The sequence below is a fragment of the Solanum stenotomum genome, chromosome 6, assembly GCF_019186545.1.
Source record: "Solanum stenotomum isolate F172 chromosome 6, ASM1918654v1, whole genome shotgun sequence".
Classification (NCBI taxonomy): domain Eukaryota; kingdom Viridiplantae; phylum Streptophyta; class Magnoliopsida; order Solanales; family Solanaceae; genus Solanum; species Solanum stenotomum.
Genome location: NC_064287.1, coordinates 50,504,106 through 50,524,530, shown reverse-complemented (window position 1 = coordinate 50,524,530; position 20,425 = coordinate 50,504,106). Strand labels below are relative to the sequence as shown.

General features: G+C 31.5%; 3 protein-coding genes and 1 long non-coding RNA gene across 4 annotated transcripts in view; 3 read left to right on the top strand and 1 right to left on the bottom strand.

The window, feature by feature from the left end:
- LOC125868246 (putative late blight resistance protein homolog R1B-23) overlaps window positions 1–20,425 on the top strand; it is a 94,665-nt gene that overhangs the window by 19,297 nt on the left and 54,943 nt on the right. The window contains 3 exon segments of the mRNA XM_049548875.1: window positions 2–517; window positions 649–736; window positions 824–977. Of these exon segments, the coding sequence (XP_049404832.1) occupies window positions 2–517; window positions 649–736; window positions 824–939 (720 nt within the window). The 3' untranslated portion in view covers window positions 940–977.
- LOC125868264 (uncharacterized) lies at window positions 8,301–13,071 on the bottom strand. Its single transcript, XR_007446722.1, has 6 exons — window positions 12,770–13,071; window positions 11,536–11,581; window positions 11,239–11,310; window positions 10,771–10,866; window positions 9,077–9,247; window positions 8,301–8,648 (listed from the first exon to the last, which is right to left on the bottom strand). It is a non-coding gene; the product is annotated as an uncharacterized LOC125868264 (long non-coding RNA).
- LOC125868251 (putative late blight resistance protein homolog R1B-17) lies at window positions 15,178–15,952 on the top strand. Its single transcript, XM_049548878.1, has one exon. The coding sequence runs from the start codon at window positions 15,237–15,239 to the stop codon at window positions 15,807–15,809; it is 573 nt and encodes a 190-aa protein (XP_049404835.1). The 5' UTR covers window positions 15,178–15,236; the 3' UTR covers window positions 15,810–15,952.
- On the top strand, window positions 16,158–19,120 carry LOC125868855 (putative late blight resistance protein homolog R1B-14). The gene is made up of 2 exons (XM_049549428.1): window positions 16,158–17,884; window positions 17,980–19,120. Exons 1-2 carry the CDS (start codon window positions 16,158–16,160, stop codon window positions 19,118–19,120), a joined length of 2,868 nt encoding a protein of 955 aa, XP_049405385.1.

Genomic DNA, 20,425 nt, shown 5'->3' with positions numbered 1-20,425 from the left:
CCCCCATCAGTACCATGTGTTGAATTTTCCAATAAGGCTTGAAATACTAAAGCTTTACCGATCAAAAGCCTCTAAAACCATCCCACTTTGCATCTCGGCACCAAATCTCAAATACCTGAAACTCTCTGGCTTTTACCTGGATTCTCAGTACTTATCAGAAACTGCTGATCATCTCAAGCACCTTGAGGTTCTCAAACTGTACAACGTTGAATTTGGTGATTACAGGGAATGGGAAATTAGCAATGGCAAGTTCCCTCAACTCAAAATCTTGAAACTAGAAAATTTGTCCTTGATGAAATGGATTGTAGCCGATGATGCCTTTCTTAATCTTGAACAATTGGTCTTGCATGATTGTCCAGATCTTATGGAGATCCCTTCTTGTTTCATGGACATCCTTTCTCTCAATTACATTGAGGTAGACATGTCCAACAAGTTTGTTGTTATGTCAGCCAAGAGTATAGAAGAAACACAAGTCGAAGATAATCAAAATACTAATTTCATGCCCGTCATCATCAAGGTACACTACTGGGAAAAGCTTTATTCTGTATGAATTTGATGAATCAGAAATAACAGTTTTCAACTTTATTACTGTTTTCACTGTTATCTTTAACTGCGCGTGGCCTCATTTTACATTTGGATTTTCTCTAGTATTTCATGCAGAAAATGGTGTTGAAATTCGATACATCTAATGAAAAAGAGATAAGTAAGGCATTTGATAGATTAGTCTCTCTTCAAGGTACTGATTATTTTTTCTTTCTTTCCTTTTTTTTTTTTAGTACACCAAATGAATTGATTCATATTTTTTGCCTTTTTGATATGAAAGGGATACAATCAATTGCAATTGATAAGAATGAGAAGAAATTTACTGTGATTGGAGATATGGATGCTGATGAAGTTCGATTAGTTGTGAGCAAACTGAGAAAGCGTGGCATGCTGTAACGAAATGCTGAGCTCTGGTGAACTCAACCATGATGGATATCATTGTCTTCAAGTTGGGGTAACTCAAAGACTTGGGAATATAAACCTTGGGAGGTTTGTGTAGTTATAGGAATAAGAGCTAATTACTTAGGTTACTGAGTTTGTAAACTTAAGTTGTTGCTGGCTCATTGTGTCGAGTAAAGTTTGGGCCAAGTACAAGTCATGTTTTTTTTTTGGCATAATACATATATTGGCCCCTAAACTTGGCTTCAAATTTTAACTTTGACCTCCAACTTTCATAATGCACAAATAGGCACTTTAACTATCCTACCTTTAAATAAATAAACACGCGATTTTTGGAGCCAAAAGCGTGAAATGCAAGCGCTGCCACGTGTATTAGTGACCCACTCAATGGCTGCCAACTATTCAATGCATGTGGGCCCGTTTTCCTGTCTATTTGACACCTTTTTAATTTGCCATGCATTTATTTTAATGGATATGGACCCCACCTCACTAATTCCATTCCCTTCTCTTTATTTTTGCCTCACAACTTCTTCCTTCACTTTCATTTTGTGGTAAATTAATATTTGAAAATGTCAATTATTCAATTTATAATTTATTTGTCTTATTTCTTTTTTTAATTTATGTGTATTCAAAGATTACATTTAAGATACTATAAATTATTAGACTTAATATTTAAAAAAATTTATTACAAATTTGAAAATTACGTAATATACACTATTAATTACAATAATTACTAATTTAAAATATTTTTTCAATCTAATAAGAGCCTACAAACACACTATACGTTATATTTAAAAGTACTATAAATCATAATTAAAATATATTTTTTTTAGAAAATTTTTTGTTGACTCTTGAAATTCTATTGGTGACACATGAATTTGAATAGATGGAACAATATATATTATTGAAAGTTAACAATACTATAAGTTATTCGAAAATGACGTTAATGATTTTTATAAATTATAACAAATTAGCAACTAAAATATTTTTGAAAAAACATACAAAAAATTAGTTGATGAATCAGCCACCACACCGTGGACATGTATGCTTTTTGTGATTAAAATTGAGTTTAAGGGTTATTTTGGTCATTTAAGGATTTTTCTTTAAACTTCAAGCTTTATTAATAGTGATGTATTCATTTTAGAGTTAACATGAACATTTACTACCATATAAATATATAAAATTTATTCAAATTTAAAATTTAAAACTATTTATTTAACGTCAATTAAAAATTAACTTTTAAATTAATTATTAGCACGGGCTCTTCATCACTAGTATATAATATAATAAGCGGGAATAGAGAGGACCTTGGGGTCGACACGTGTTCCTTTTTCCTTCTGGACAAAAAAAGACTATACAGGCAGGAGGTCAACCTGTAAAAAAAAAGGGGGACCCATATTTTACTATTGAAGGATGCGTGTTTCTTTTAAATTTCTTTTACCATACTAAATAATTGTATAAAATATTATAAATCACGATAATTAATTACTTAAATATTTAAAAGATATAAAAATATATAAAAGATCTGATTGACTCTTCAAATTTTACCGGTGACGCATAAATTCGGACAAATGAAATAATATATATTATTTGAAAATTTCGTACTATAAATTACAGTAATTAACAGCTAGAAATATTTCAAAGACAAAAAAAATTGATTGAATCTCAAAAAAAAAATTTAGTACTACACGTGTTCCTTTTTCCTTCTTGCCAAAAAAAAACTTCATTATAATTTTTTTTCGTAATAACAAAATTTTTTATTAAATGTCACTTGCATTTTGTAGTAAACAACAAATAATGCAAAAAAGAGGGGAAAATTGTTGAAAAGAATATAAAAAGGGTTTAATTGTCCTTTCAATGCTTTTTTTACTGTTGACCCGCTGAATTTTTACATCTGACGCGCCTAATTTGAGTGTATTTCACGCATTTTGCCAGGTAGGATCCGAGTGTTTTTTTGTTTAAGTTTTGGATAGTTAAAGTGCCTATTTGTGCACTTACAAAGTTAAAATTTGAAGCCAAGTTTAGGGGTCAATATATGTATTATGCCTATTTTTTTTACATCCTTATGAGTGGGGTGTTTTCCATGTAAAAGTGAAGTCTTCTTTATCTTTTGCACTTACGGTCTGTTTAAGAAACATGTTAGGTGACTTGTTTCACTTGTAGGTACCTTTCAATTGCTAAGCTTTGCACCGCTCAAACCACCCATCACATTCAAAATAATGTGCATATAAGAGTAGAAATAAAGGAAAAGACATAAATTCCCCTCTAAACTTGTTTCGAAAAGTCAGTTACACACTTAAACTATTATGACAACATATTACACACATTTACTATTTTAAACTGAATTTAATACCACCCTGAGACGTGTAACACCACTCTCACAGCATGTAGTGTATTACACTTGCTGCCACATAAGCACTATGTCAATACCACGTCAGATTTTATAATTCTTATTTTTTTTTTGTTTTCTTTTCTTTATTAATTAACATTCTTTTTGTTAACTCTATTTTACACTAATTAATCTGTAATTAATTATTAAAATTCTCTAATAATTATATCTTCTTTATCACTAAATCTCACCCACTTTATCTCTAATCTTATCGGAAAAATCATTCATTTGATTTATATCACGATTTTCTTTGTCTTCTCCGGCGAAGAACAACCAACCCATCACCACTATAAGCCCACCTCCACAACTCCATTCGTTCTTCTTTCTGACAAACCATTAGCCACCAAACAATCACCTAAACCACCACAAAACAGTCACTCAAAATTCAAATCAATCACCGAAAAACACCAAATCAGACCTCATTACCTTATCCCTTTGCGATCTTATTATTTTGATTTCTTTTCTAGGTGCGTTGGCAAGCTCAAAGCTTCAGCCATGGCTCCAATGAAGTTCCAAAGAGCCCCACACTTCCAGATCTGAACAACCAACAAATAACCACAACCAATAACACCAGTATTGTGATGAAAATTAAAGAATGAAGAAGAAGAGGGTAATGGAAGGGGAAGGAAGATTTTGATTTTTTAATTTTTTTAAACTTTAATTTTTTCTGACCAAGGTCGTCTCAACCCCTAAGCCACTAAAGCCACCGCTTGGGGACTCATATTTTTAGGGGCCCCATTTTTAATTTTTCTTTACTTATAAATATTATTTTTTTAAAAAAATTATATGTACTGTGCATGCTATGATTTCTACTAAGAAAATTGCATATGAAATAAATATAGAACCTGAATTTTGTAAGAAACAGTTTGATGAAAATATTGATAACAAAATCACAAAGTCCCTTGAAATTAGAGTTGATTACTATATATATATAGTAGATCAAGGTATTTTTTCACTTCAAAATAGAATTGAAGCATATGAAAATATTTTTGGTTTCTTATTTAGTGGTAAATTGAGATCACTAGATGAAGAGAATTTTTAAAAAAATTGTTTTAACCTTAAATTTTCTTTAACACATAATAGTTATTTTGATATTGATGATTTAAATTTATTTTTTGAATTAAAAGTGTTAAGAGAAATAATATACGTGGAAGATAATGATGTAATGAAAATACTCAATGAAATAAAAAGACTTGATTTTTTTCAAAATATAAATATTGCTTATAGAATAATGTTAATTGTTCTTGTAACCGTTGTCTCAGCCCAAAGAATTTTTTTGAAACTAAAATTGATTAAATCTTATTTAAAATCAACAATGTCTCAAGAGAGATTGAATGAGTTAGCTATATTATCAATTAAAAATGAATTATTAAAAAAATCTATTATAAAATAGTAGTCAATGACTTCGCATCTAAAAAAAGCTAAAAATCTCTTAAATTTCGCTTCAGTCCCCCAATCTTATTGAGTCTGCCCTGTTTCTGACGCGCTAGTTTTTTATTTATTTTTATTATTTTGCCACATCAGTTTTAGGGAGTAAATAAATTCATTTTTAAGTAGTAAAGGTGTGCAATAGATCATCGTGATAATTTAAGTTTGTAACTGATTTTTCGAAACAAATTCAAGTGGAATCTACGTCTTTTCACAAGTTTATCTGTATACCTATGACCACTGTTTTCTTGAGGAGAACAGTTCAGCTGATTGCTGCAATGGTTGGACCCAACTGATCAGTCCAAACATCTTGCATCATCTTGAAATTAATACGAGTATTCAAGTGTATGTGAATATTTGTTATCGCCTCATATATAGACATTTGTCATTTCTTTTTACAGATTAGAAAAAGGAAAGTACATCACATAAATTGGAACATAGAAAATAATATTCGGCGTAATACATAAATAGGATCCTTAACTTGACTTCAACTTATAAGTTTGATTTTTAACTTTTGATAGTGCACAAAGAGACACTTTAACTATCCAAAATTTAAAAAAAAAACACTCGAGTATTTCAGGCAAAACGCATGATATACAAATGTTCTGACGTGGATAAGTGAACCACTCAGTTGCTGCCAACTAACTAAAATAAATACACCTAGATTTTAAAAATAATAAAAATAAATTATAATATAGAATAAGGTGAAAGTGAAAAAAAAAATCATTTTTAGGAAAAAAATTAGTGCTCTTCCCCTCTTTCTTCTCAAAAAAATTCTAATCTAAATTTCTGAAATTCGTTCCCCTTGTATTCAAATCAAGGAAAAAATTGTTTAAGATATATATATATATATATATACTGAAATTTCATATACTTGAACGATTACCTATTCTTCTTCCTCAATTTAGTCAAGATATCAAGCTGGGAGACTTATTATTTCATTACTATATTATAGAAGACTCTAGGAATTACTACCATTGTACCAATAAGATCACTACAAATGTCCAATATATTTATAAAATATATAAGTGGGCCCCACCACCTTCCACATAAATACTACATATTATATATTATTAATTACTATACTATAAATCACTACTAATATCCAATATATTTATCAAGCTATATAAGTGGGCCCCACCACCTTCCACTTAAATACTACATATTATATATTAATTACTATACTATAAATGACTTAAATGCTCCATATTATCTATTACAATAATTAACAATTATTTGACACTTTTAAATTCTATCAATGCCATATAAATTAGGATAAAAAACCTAACATATAATATTTAAATATATTTAAAAATAATATAAATAATACTATACATTACAATAATTAACAGTTTAATTATTTAAAACTTATATAAAAAAATTAATTGACTCTCTAAACTCTATTGGTACCACATAAAATGGATTATATAATAAACATATATTGTTTGAAATTGACAAAAAAGAAACAATAAATTACAATAATTAATAAAAAAAAATAGTTCACTCCAAAAAATCTATCAATTAACAACATATATTGTTTGAAATTGACGAAAAAGAAACTATAAATTACAATAATTAACAAAATAAATCTCTCGACTCTAACAAATCTATCAATTAATGCCACATAAATTGGGACATGGCAAATAACATATATTATTAAAAAAAATTAGGTTCAAAATGTACTAAAAAATACAATAATTAACAACTTAATATATTAAAGAGACATTTAAAAAAGGGTTAATATTTGAAATTCTGCACTTGCCACATAAATTAGAACAAAGAGAGTAATAATATTATTTTCAAAATTATGTAAAAAAAAGTACTACAAATCACAATAGCTAACAATTTAAAATATTTTTAAAATCATATAAAAATTTCAATAACTTCTCAAATTCCATAATATGACATAAATTTAAAAAAAAGTGTTATAAATCATAATAAATAGTACAATATTTAAACTACTTTAAAAGCATTATAAATTGTAATAAATAATACAACAATTTAAATTACTTAAAATTTAACGACTTAATTTTTTTTTTAAAAATGTATTAAAATTTTGGTTAATTGTCAAAACTTTACATGTGCCACATAAATTGGGACATGGACAGTCACACATATTTTTTTAAAAAAATTACATTAAAAGTATTCTATCAATTAACAACATATATTGTTTGAAATTGACGAAAAAGAAACTATAAATTACAATAATTAACAAAATAAATCTCTCGACTCCAACAAATCTATCAATTAATGCCACATAAATTGGGACATGGCAAATAACATATATTATTAAAAAATTAGGTTCAAAATGTACTATAAAATACAATAATTAACAACTTAATATATTAAAGAGACATATAAAAAATGGTTAATATTTGAAATTCTGCATGTGCCACATAAATTAGAACAAATAGAGTAATAAATATTATTTTCAAAATTATGTTAAAAAAAAGTACTACAAATCACAATAGCTAACAATTTAAAATATTTTTAAAATCATATAAAAATTTCAATAACTTCTCAAATTCCATAATATGACATAAATTTAAAAAAAAAGTGTTATAAATCATAATAAATAGTACAATATTTAAACTACTTTAAAAGCATTATAAATTGTAATAAATAATACAACAATTTAAATTACTTAAAATTTAACGACTTAAAAATATTTTTTTAAATGTATTAAAATTTTGGTTAATTGTCAAAACTTTACATGTGCCACATAAATTGGGACATGGACAGTCACACATATTTTTTTAAAAAAATTACATTAAAAGTATTCTATCAATTAACAACATATATTGTTTGAAATTGACGAAAAAGAAACTATAAATTACAATAATTAACAAAATAAATCTCTCGACTCCAACAAATCTATCAATTAATGCCACATAAATTGGGACATGGCAAATAACATATATTATTAAAAAATTAGGTTCAAAATGTACTATAAAATACAATAATTAACAACTTAGTATATTAAAGAGACATATAAAAAAAGGTTAATATTTGAAATTCTGCGTGTGCCACATAAATTAGAACAAACAGAGTAATAAATATTATTTTCAAAATTATGTTAAAAAAAAGTACTACAAATCACAATAGCTAAAAATTTAAAATATTTTTAAAATCATATAAAAATTTCAATAACTTCTCAAATTCCATAATATGACATAAATTAAAATAAAAAAATAATATTTATTGGGCCCCGTGTTGGCACGGGGTCCTATATCTAGTATATAGATATGTCCCTTTGAGAACTAGAGAGGTTTAAGTTAAAAAGATTAAGATCCAATAATGCATATAAACATTTGTCTTTTTTCCAAAGGGGACTGGACTATATATATATACTAGAGGGGCATGGCCCGTGCTCCAACATTTAATATTTTAAAGTAATAGTTGCTTTGCAGTCATTTGATGTAAAAAATGGGGAAGTTGTCGAAAAGAAAACATAATGCCACTACGTTAATGTAAAAGTAGGTCGCATAAGTACTTAATTACACTGGAGAATGCCTTCCCAAGTAATATAGGCATTGCACATATCCAAAACAAAACTACACCAATATATAATGACTTATAAAACTGAACTTAGACAATCAAGTTCCATAGAAACACTACATTGTTTCAGCTCTTTACACAAAAGAAAAAAAAACATCAAATGAAAGCAGCACCGCGGAGTCAAATTCACCTTCTACCCGCATAAATCAGCTTTTGATCTAGTAATAAACCATTAAGAAACTCTTGCAAAAGCAAGCTAGGACAAACAATCAACATAAATTACAAAATCATAAAAGATCACATAGCATGTATCATACTATTAACTTTTGCTTCCATCCTCATCTCATAACCATTTATGTGCTATTAGTTCTTTCTCAATCATGACATAGACCTGTACAATTTCACAATGTCAAAGTAAGAGATTGACAATCTCATACAAACAAAGCACCTAAACCCAAAATGACCAAACAAACTATACTACTTCAGAGTTGTAGCTCTTACTATTCGGTCCTATGACATATAAACTGCACAAACATAATAAACTTTGTATGTTCTATAAAAAAACAAAATAAGCAACAAATAAAAACAAAAACAAGTTAAAACAGTCTTCTCATAGTAGAAGTACACTCATGTCTAAATCTCTTAGGGCCCTTTAGAGGAGCTCAATTAACACATAAAATCAGTTAGCAGTCATTATTATTATACAAACTACAATTCGACAACTCTTTTTTCACAGAAAATCTATTACAGGGACACAAAATTTAAAGGGTGCGAAAAATAATTTGGAATGTACTTAAAGGGCTTAGAAATAGAACTCACATTTATTCTTGAATAATAATTGTCTCTTCTCCAACAGACAACATGAAAGTTAAGTGACATTGTGCAGTCAAAGTCTCATTCAGAAATGTTGGAAATTTTACTGAGCTTATTCCTTCTTCTTCAGCCCAGTAAAGCTATGCATTTTTTTCTATATCCTGGTTAGTTGGTCAACTGTAGATTTATGCATATCTTCTCATCATGAAATATTTCACATAAAAATAAATCAACTGAAGAAGGAAGATTAATGAACATTACAACCTCATCTTCAAGACAAACTCTGTATAAAGAAGGTACCACCAAGTCAAGCAGGGATATATTTTGTTTTCATAAATTAAAATCCAATCTACTGTAATGTGTCAGCCAAAAAAAATCTTGAAATGTCAACACATGGATGACACGAGCATAGTTGTTCAGTTTCTTCAACTGTGCATGTATATCTTCTTTATTCATCAACCTCATATATTCTAGGAGTGCTTCATAATAGCCTCTTCCTTGGACTTGCTCCCGTTCCTGTAGAACCTCTTCAACTCTTCATTGACATGTCGAGCTCAATTAAAATTGAGTCAACGAGACCAAGAAGTGTCATAACATATCCAACTACCACCATTGAAGGTGTTCCAATTATATTGATCGTCTCACATGTTTTTCTCTTGTGGAGTCTTCCAATTCAGCACATAATATATCAAGATCAATATTTAACATCAATATGGTAGTATTATGGGAATCTTCATTAACTTTTATTTATGATGGGTAAAATTTATGTTGCTCGGACTCTTTAAAAATGTCATCGGGTGTGTGTCGGATCCTTCAAAAGTAGTGCGTTTTTGGAGGATCCAACAAAGATGCAACAACATTTTTGGAGAGTCCAAACAACGTAGGATAAAACAATACTTTGTAATTAAGAAACATGATATGTATTTATATCTACATTCAGGTTCATAGCCACCAGCTACCTTTGAATAGGTACTTAATTACTAATACGAAGCAACACACACAAAGAGAATTCTTATAGAATCACACATCAGAATATAAAAGAACATCACACAACGGACCTGCAAATTTTACAGAATACTACAAGATGTAAAGTCAAAACTGCATAGTACATGATGGGATAATTCTTGTAGTATCCTATGAAATAGGTAAAAATATTAACGTTGCATCTTAAAAGATATTTAACAACCTACGTAATTTAATACTACAGTCTAAAATATATAGAATATGTGGTTGCCCTGACATATGCACACCACCATCATAGCTAAGACAATTTACAGAAGAATATGATGTAAACACTTGCTCAATATTTCACTTATCAGATTTCATTGTGGAAGACACAATTTTTCCTGACGAAGTTGTCATGATATACCCGATCCCTGATATGACCAGTGAGAAGCTACGTTCTATTTAGATTTATTTAAACTTTCAAGAAGCTTCTCAAAATTGAGAGCTTAAAATAAAGTGAAAGTGCCAAAATTCGCCAAATGGCACTGATGTTATTCCTATTCCCTTCTATGTCGAATAATTATTTTACACAATCTTTTTTTGTTTCCAGGGCCCTCTTAGAAATGAAATGCAACATATCTTAAAACATACTTGAACTGAAAAGGTGTTCCTTAACAAATTCACAAGAACTGTGTTGGTACTTCACATGTTTTCACACAGAAAATGCAGTACAGAATTGTGGCAGAAAATGATACCTTGCATTAGCAATAAGATAATTCAAATCTTGAATGGTAGTTGGCCTCAGACTCGGGCACGATCATCAGTTGTCCTAGAGATTTCCCTGCTAGAATCTAAAAAGGACAAAGACTATTTTAAATAAGATAATCGGACACATCATCAAACATCTTGAGTGCATATTCGGGACGATTTAATTTTACACGTCAATTTTTCACCTTAAATTTTCAGCAGGATAATTTAGTTAGACACTAGTTAGATAATAACAAAGATAAAATTCATTGAAGAGATCACATATGCAAATCGAGTACAATTACATTAAAGTCAAAATTTCATGAAGAAATTACGTTTAAAAGAATTATAAACACAAAAAAATGTTATTATTAATAAAGCAAGGCCGTGATAAACTCAACCAAGAGTCATCCAATTTTCAGAAGTGAGTGAGAGGTGCAAAGTAACAGAAAAATTGAAGAAAACTGTAGACATACCTTCGAAGCAGGAAACCCAAATCTTGTGAAGCATTGATTCTAACATTTAAGATAGTAAATCCTAAAATAAGGCTGCAATTAAGAGATGATACTATTTAGTGAGTCTAATATGCCGGAATTTACTCCAAAAGATAGATTTATCTCATCTGTCAAACTCGAAGCTTAAAACGTTTGCGAAAATATGATCTTTGGAGAATGATCAAGCTTAGGTTCAAATTTAAAAATAAAGTAGTTTTTTCAAATTTCGGAATTCTCAATAGCAGAGTCAATTATAATGGGCTTAATCATACCACTTACATTTTTGTGAGTTGTGATTTGCCTCCTCCCAAAAGTAGCTATCTATCTGCATATTAATTTCATAAACATCCTATTCATTTTCATTAACTGTAATACACAGTGGCAATGAACTCATAATTCTATTGAACATTTGTTGAATAGTAATTAATCATTATTAGTAGTTCGAGTACTTGTTGATATAAACAAACTTCATTTTAATATAAATAATCATCGGGCTCTTAAAAAATTGTTACGTGAGAAAGAGGACATAATATAATTCCAGCATTCATATGGTTGTTTTCGGTATTTCATTCTCTCATTTATAAAACAGCTTGAGAGTAAAAGAAACTAAACAACAATATGTAATCAATGGTGAAAATTCCATAGCAAGTTTGTTTTGGAGATTACACACAATATTTTCACATTGAACTTTCTAATTTAGTATCTGAAATCGTCATCATTAATTCTTTCTTCTGTGAATTCTAACTCATCTAGAGTTATCAAAAGCAAGTTGAAAGATATTTCAAATGAAATCAAATTTCTCGATAATTTTTGAACTTCAAGTATGCTGATTATAACCAGTAAGCAGTTTTTGCATGTTATAAAGGTATGAACTGATATAACATGATCGCTTTCTTTATGAAATAACATAAGCATGTTATGGACACTATAATAATGTCTACAGGTGCAATTTTGCTTAACATGATATTGGAATCTTAATACATAACAATGCCACAAAGTAAGGATAAGCTTAGAAGCAACTATTTCCCTACAATGCTAGGGCTAGCAGTTAATGGTTTTGAATAGCCATTTCACAATTTGGAGTCTCCTGAAAAACACAAAATTCAAGAAACTTCAAACGATAATTAAAAGACATACATGAAAAGTGATGTGCAAACAGTGGAAACTAAATCAACAAGAGAAGCACTAAATTAGCAGTACAAATAAAGTACTAAAAATTGGTCCTAGTACCATTCATGTTCAAAGAACTTTGAAGCGGATGCAATGAGCAAAAATCTCACTTTTGGACCTTAAGGGCACAAACAGTCCAACCCGAGACAGACTTATCTTGTATGTAAAGGTTTTACACACTACAAATTCATAACAAAAAAAAACCAACTTTCTACTTATCCTATTATTTTATACCTCAAAAGAGATTCCACTTTATGATGCCGGTAACATGCAAGGAGTAAACTGTTCCAAATACTTTTTGAAGTCGTAAAATAGAAAGAAAGAAAACGAAAATTAGACTAACTTGAAATTGGTAGGCAGTGAAGCGGAGAATTGCTAAAGCTTGTTCCAGAAAAATTGGGAATTTTGAACAATTTCTTGGTATTCAGTTTCCGGCTTAGGGTGAGAGAGAGAGAGAGGCTCTCTTGGATAGCCTTGCGACTACAACTGCGATTTGTTCAAAAATTTCAGAAAAATAAACTGACGAAAATAATGAAAATGCGAACAAGTCTTCGATCAAGCTTCTTCAAGACTAATTTGGAGGAAGAAATGCATCAATTTTGAGGAGAAAAGAGAGAGATGTATATAAAGGAAAAGAAGCCTCAAGAAATTTGGGGACGGTAAGTGAAAACCAGCAGAAGGTAATAAACAAACAAAGATATATTACGTGTCTGTCGAAAATTGGAGGGCAAAATACATACACGTGGGCATTGAACTCAAAATAGGCCCAAGTTTATTGTACAATTTTTGCTACTTCTAGTACAACTGCATATAGCAGTGTTCGTACACCCTCAAGTGCCATTTCTAATAAAGAGTAATATATATAAAGATGTTATTGTGCTTTATGTATGGAAGAGCTAATAACGACCCCATATATCATCTAAGATAAGATATTTTAAATCATCTGATATTCGGTATACAAATTTACACTTAAAAAACCAAATAGGGAGGAAAGTCGGACGAAAAGCCTTAGAACAAACTAAAGTATACTCTTTGTTGAACCAAGTCTTTCAACAAATTAATTTATTAAGCCATCCATTCGTTGGTACCAGCTTGCATAAAGTAATTGTCTTTGTTTATTAGTAATAAAATACACATATATACTTTCTCCGTCCATTTTTATTTGTCATGTTATGTTTTTTAAAATTTAATTTGACTAATTTTCAAAATTAAATTAGATTACATTAATTTGATATTTTAAACAAAATATATAGCTATTCAAAAGCTATACGAAAAATACAATAAGTTACAGTTTTTTTGCATATCAATATGATGAAAAAAATACATCCTAAAATGTTAGTCAAAGTTTTTATTGTTTAACTCTAAAAAAAGAAAATTATGACAATTAAAAATGAACGAAGGTAGTATAATACGATATTTTATGTTTAGGTAAAGCGATTAGTAAGTACAGTTTCGTGGAAAATACATCGGTCTTTGAAAACAATAGTATATATTACTCCATATGTTTTTTTTTTTACCCTCTCTAGGAGCTCCCACTCCTTTTGCTCCCTTGGTGACTTGAACTCGTAACCTTCGGGTTGGAAGTGAAGGGTGCTTACCATCCGAGCAACTCTCTCTCGTCCTCCATATGTTTTAGTTTGTTTGTCTTACTTTTTTTTTTTTGGTCTTTTTCAGAAAGAATGTATCTTTCATTTTTTTTGTAACTCTATAATTTTAACTTTCCACCTAACATATTTACGACCACAAGATTAAAGAATATTTTAGGTAAATTCTACATAATTTTAGTTAAGGACTACAAGATTCAAAAGTTTCTCGTTACATTCTTAAACTACGTGTCAAATCAAAATTAGAAAAAATAAAGGAAAAAATACACAAATTGGACTCATTAGGCAAAGTATTTACGTAAATTAGACTCAACTCAATCAATATATTTATCCTGATTGGACTCACATCCCAAACTATTTACCTAACTGCCTCATTGTTCTATTCACTGAACCACTGTTGATACCATCGGAGTATATATATACTTTGATGGTATCTATATACTCTGAAAGTATCAAGCAGTAATTGAACAGTTTTTTACTGAAACATTGCCTCTTTCTCGTTGATGCCATCACAGTTATATATATATATACACTCTAATGGTAGCAAGGAGTAAGTGTAACTGAGTAGTGTTTTTACTGCAACACTGTTTCTTACTCTTTGATATCATCAAAGTATATATATACTATATACTTTGATGATATCAAGCAGTAAACACGAATTAATAGTTAATTGAAGTTGGAAATTTGGGAGTTCTTGATCTTCGTCAAGTGTTTTTGGTGTTCTTGAGGAGCAAGAAACAAAAAGAGTACATTTGATCCAAAATCTCGATTGAAAAATGTTAAAAGTTGTTTGGCATGATTGTGAGTCTTTTCTCAAACGACAATGCATAGATGAGCCAAACTTTTAGCGAATGTCATAAATGAGCCTTTTTTCAAAATTTGATGACATATTTGAACCTTTTTCCAAAATAAATAAAAAATTTAATAGACAAAACACCTTTTAGACTTCTTGACAAATACTTTTAAATATTCTTTGGCACTTTATCTTAGTATGCCAGCAATGACTTTGTATTTTGTTTGGCTGCCTCTCACTTTATTTGTCTGCCTTCCTTAAATACTTTTGAATATTCTATGAACTTTATCATAGTATGCCAACAATGACTTTGTATTGTATAAAGAAACTATACAATACTCTGAGTACTTTGTATTGTATCTGAATTGCTCTTCTTTCCCAGTCCACAACAGTGTGATTCTTGTGTCACAAGGATGTATTTCAACAATGAATTGTCTGATCTGAAAGATCGCTTCCTTAGATCACTGCGAGCCCAAAAATACCCGGATCGAATAAATTTCTTTCTTTGGGAATTAAAATTCCTTGATTGTTTTCTCCATTTACAGAACTTTGCTTTTGCAAGTGAATGTGGTATGCTACATGTCTCACAAAAAATGCTAAAAATTTTCAAGAGGATGTGTGCTACATTAAGATGCATCCGGCCGAATGCTGGTTCAGATAATGCATTTGCATACTGGAAGGAGGTAATTTGCAAGAGGCTGTGTGCTACCTTACTTAACACCCGGCCAGATGCTTGTTCAGATGATGGATTTGCATACTGGAAGGAGGTAATTTGGAAGACTAAGCAAGAATTCAGAGCTAAATACTCCTTTCCAAAAACACCACTTGCATCCAACAAGGTGGATGATGATGATATCAATATTCATAGCCCCAAATTTGTGATGGAATTCATCGATGCTGTTGTGGGGAATCTCAATGTTCTAGTCAAGATCAATGATCCATGTTCGTTGCTCTTTGTTCCAGGACCCAAGGAACAAATAGAATAAGTGTCAAAGGAGTTGAAGTTACTGAGATTTTTCGTCTGCTTTGTTTCAAACAAATGTATAGAGCCTCAATACCGACATACTACTTTTTATACTCGTGCTTTAATTGAGGCTAGCCACATCGCAATCGTTGTGTGGTTGCATTTGCCAGTATATGGAAACGGAAATCAAGACTTGGCTCCAAGTGAAGTCAGTCGTTTGCTTTCTGATTTCATCAGCCGCAACAGTAATTATATTGATGTCCTGAAAGCTTTGAAGTCCACCATACCACAAGCTCAAAATAAGCATGCAGCTGAGAGTGGCATTGTGGAGACTCCAACACACAATCTGATGGTTGGTTTGAGTGATCAAATGGTAAACCTTCAGGAGATGCTCTGCCTTCTAAGAGACAATCTCATTCATCTGCCAATACTAGATCTGGAATTTCATCTTCAAGACATGGATTCTGTTATTCTTGATGCCGGACTTCTTATTTACTCATTATATGATATTGAGGGTGAGAAGGAAGACACAGTATTGGATGATATGAACCGAGCACTTGGTTTGGATCTTCCAAGAAACATTGAGCCTATCAAGGTGAGGGTCTACCTTGTCATGCAAAAGGCAATTCATTGTAACTTGTCAAAGGTTCATGGACTAGGCTATGTCGATTCTCTATTGAAAAACCTGAAGGATTTCCAAGGCCATTATTCCCATTCACTTGCTTTCCTCAAGAATCAACTCCATGTTATTCAAACGGAATTTGAGAGCATGCAACCTTTCCTGAAGGTTGTTGTAGAAGAGCCACACAATAAGCTCAAGACACTGAATGAAGATTGTGCTACACAGATAATTAGGAAAGCATATGAGGTGGAATATGTAGTTGATGGTTGTATTAATAAAGTAGCTCCTCATTGGTGCCTAGAGCGTTGGCTCCTGGATATCATAGAGGAGATTACTTGTATCAAAGCAAAGATTCAGGAAAAGAACACGGTTGAGGATACAATGAAGACTGTCATTACTCATACATCATCACAATTGGCAAGGACACCAAGGATGAATGAAGAAATTGTGGGGTTTAAGGATGTCATAGAAAATTTAAGAAATCGACTACTGAATGGAACCAAAGGGCAAGATGTCATTTCAATTCACGGCATGCCAGGTCTAGGTAAGACGACTTTGGCCAACAGACTCTATTCTGACAGGTCAGTTGTCTCTCACTTTGATATTTGCGCACAATGTTGTGTGTCTCAAGTATATTCATATAAGGAATTGTTATTGGCCTTGCTATGTGATGCTGTCGGTGATGATTCTGCGCGTAGAAAACATAATGAGAATAAATTAGCTGATAAGCTTCGCAAAACTTTATTGTCCCGAAGGTATCTTATCCTTGTTGATGACGTGTGGGACAATAGTGCTTGGGATGATTTAAGAGGTTGTTTTCCAGATGCCAATAACAGAAGCAGAATCATTCTAACAACAAGACATCATGAAGTTGCCAAATATGCTAGTGTTCATAGTGATCCCCTTCATCTCCGTATGTTTGACGAAGATGAAAGTTGGAAGTTGCTTGAAAAGAAAGTGTTTGGTGAAAAAAGCTGCAGTTCTCCTCTCCTAAAAGATGTTGGGCTAAGAATAGCAAAAATGTGTGGACAACTCCCTCTTTCAATTGTTTTGGTGGCTGGTATTCTGTCAGAGATGGAAAAGGAAGTAGAATGTTGGGAACAAGTAGCCAACAATTTGGGTACCCACATTCACAATGACTCAAGAGCCATTGTAGACAAAAGTTATCATGTTTTACCCTGTCATCTTAAGTCTTGCTTCCTTTATTTTGGAGCATTTTTGGAGGATAGAGTTATTAATATTTCGAGGTTAATAAGGTTATGGATATCAGAATCATTTATAAAAAGAAGTGAAGGTAGGAGCTTGGAGGATATAGCAGAAGGTTACTTGGAGAATCTTATTGGAAGAAATCTAGTAATGGTTACTCAGAGGGCCATTTCAGATGGTAAGGTCAAAGCATGTCGCCTTCATGATGTATTACTCGACTTCTGCAAGGAAAGAGCAGCTGAGGAGAATTTTCTACTATGGTTAAAACGGTAATATGATAAGTGGTGTTACTTTCAATCAATCAAGTATTTCAAGTTATATTTGAAAATTAATGATATGATTTTGCTAATTGATATATTCACAGGGATCAGATCAGTACCAAAGCTGTTTACTCTCACAAGCAGCATGCTCACTTGGCCTTCACTGAAATGGATAATCTTGTTGAATGGAGTGCGTCTTGTTCACTTGTTGGCTCTGTACTTTTTAAGAATCCTGACTCATACTTATACTCTCCTGCTTTTTCAACTTCACTCATTTTATTAAATTTTAAGTTTCTAAAAGCATTGGATTTGGAGCACCAGGTTGTTATTGATTTTATTCCAACTGAGCTCTTTTATTTGAGGTATTTATCTGCATCCATTGAACAGAATTCAATTCCTTCAAGCATATCCAATCTTTGGAACCTTGAAACTCTTATATTAAAGAGTACACCAGTTGGGAGACATAACACGCTATTACTACCTAGTACAATTTGGGATATGGTTAAATTGAGACATCTGCATATTCCTAAATTCAGTCCAGAAAATGAAGAAGCATTACTTGAGAACTCTGCAAGACTTTATGATTTGGAAACCATTTCCACTCCATATTTCTCTAGTGTTGAGGATGCAGAATTGATTCTGAGAAAAACACCTAATCTTCGAAAACTGATATGTGAAGTTGAATGTTTAGAATACCCTCCTCAGTACCATGTGTTAAATTTTCCAATACGGCTTGAAATACTAAAGCTTTATCGATCAAAAGCCTTTAAAACCATCCCATTTTGCATCTCTGCACCAAATCTCAAATACTTGAAACTCTCTGGCTTTTACTTGGATTCTCAGTACTTATCAGAAACTGTTGATCATCTCAAGCACCTTGAGGTACTCAAACTGTGCGACCTTGAATTTGGTGATCATAGGGAATGGAAAGTGAGCAATGGCATGTTCCCTCAACTCAAAATCTTGAAACTAGAATATTTGTCCTTGATGAAATGGATTGTTGCCGATGATGCCTTTCCTAACCTTGAACAATTGGTTTTGAATGGATGTCAAGATCTTATGGAGATCCCTTCTTGTTTCATGGACATCCTTTCTCTCAAGTACATTGAGGTAGACATGTCCAACAAGTCTGTTGTTAAGTCAGCCAAGAATATAGAAGAAACACAAGTCGAAGATAATCAAAATACTAATTTCAAGCTCGTCATCATCAAGGTACACTACTGGGAAAAGCTTTATTCTGCATGATATTGATGAATCAGAAATAACGGCTTTAAACTTTATGAACTGTTTTCACTGTTATCTTTACCTGGTGGCCTCGTTTTACATTTGGGTTTTTCTCTTGGTTTTCTTGCAGAAAAAGACATACCCAAGGCATTTAAAAGATTAGTTTTTCTTCCAGATACTACTTTTTTTTTTCTTTCTTTCCTTTTTTTGAGTACACCGAATAGATAGATTCATCTTTTTTGTCTTTTCGATATGTAAGGGATAGAATCAATTTAAACTGATATGAAAGAGAAGAAACTTACTGTGACCAGAGAATGTGGATGCTGATGAAGTTCAATTAGTTATGGAGAAACTGAGAAAGCGTGGCATGCTCTAACAAAATGCTGAACTCTGGTGAACTCAACCATGATGGATTTCCAAATAATGACAGGGTTGTAGTCCCAACTTGTCAACACAAATGTGCTATAGTCATTTTGCTTACTGTAATACCATTTCATGACACACACACACACAAACATTAACTGTAGTAAAGTTTTGATGGATCAGCTGATTTGTTAGTGCAACCCATTGTAATCCGTTCAAATTCAACTCAAAAAATGCCCATTGAGTTATTCTTTAACAGGGTAACCAGAGTTTGTAGCTGGAGCAATTTGGAATATCACATGTAATTTCTTTATGAGTTATTTCGTTTAATAAAGATTCTGTAAAACATCCAACAGCTGTTGCATTCATTGTAAACTAAATACATCTCACAATGTAACTATTGAACAAATTTTTCATTGAAGTCCTTGAGGTTTGATGCAAGTCATTAGATTTTACGGATCCTGAAGTGAATGGTTTCAGCCTTTTCTATTTTCTTATGAGTTCACCAAAATGTTGTGATGCCACTCTGCTACATGTTAGAGAAATGAGAATGTTAGCACCCAAGAGTATGGCCTAGCAATCTGTAACGTCCGACAATTTGAAGTGGCTTTGAAGGAGCTTGAAATCTGGAAATTTGGCTAAGTGTAGAAAATCATGAGTTTTTGGCCAACTTCGAGTAGTCGTAACTCCTAGCTCAGGATGAGTTAGGAGTAGTTCCAGTTATGGTTGCGAAGCCCTTGGAACGATCTTTCCAACGCCGCCGAGTTTGCTCGATTCCGAGTCCGTATGAGGGAGTTATGACCTGTAGAAGTTGGGCAGTTGGAAAGGATTTTTCGTCCGGAAATTTAAGGGCATTTTGGTCCTTTCACAATCTTTTATTTTGAGCTCTTATTTTTGAGTTAGGATGATCTTTAGATCATTATTGTCCCTTTTTGAAAGAGAAGAGTTAGGGTTCTTGAGTTA

Coding starts and splice junctions, on each gene's coding strand:
- LOC125868855 (XM_049549428.1), top strand. CDS start 16,158: ATGGTAAACCTTCAGGAGATGCTCTGCCTTCTAAGAGACAATCTCATT. Junction 17,885..17,979: donor TTTCTACTATGGTTAAAACG/GTAATATGATAA, acceptor ATATATTCACAG/GGATCAGATCAGTACCAAAG.
- LOC125868251 (XM_049548878.1), top strand. CDS start 15,237: ATGTATTTCAACAATGAATTGTCTGATCTGAAAGATCGCTTCCTTAGA.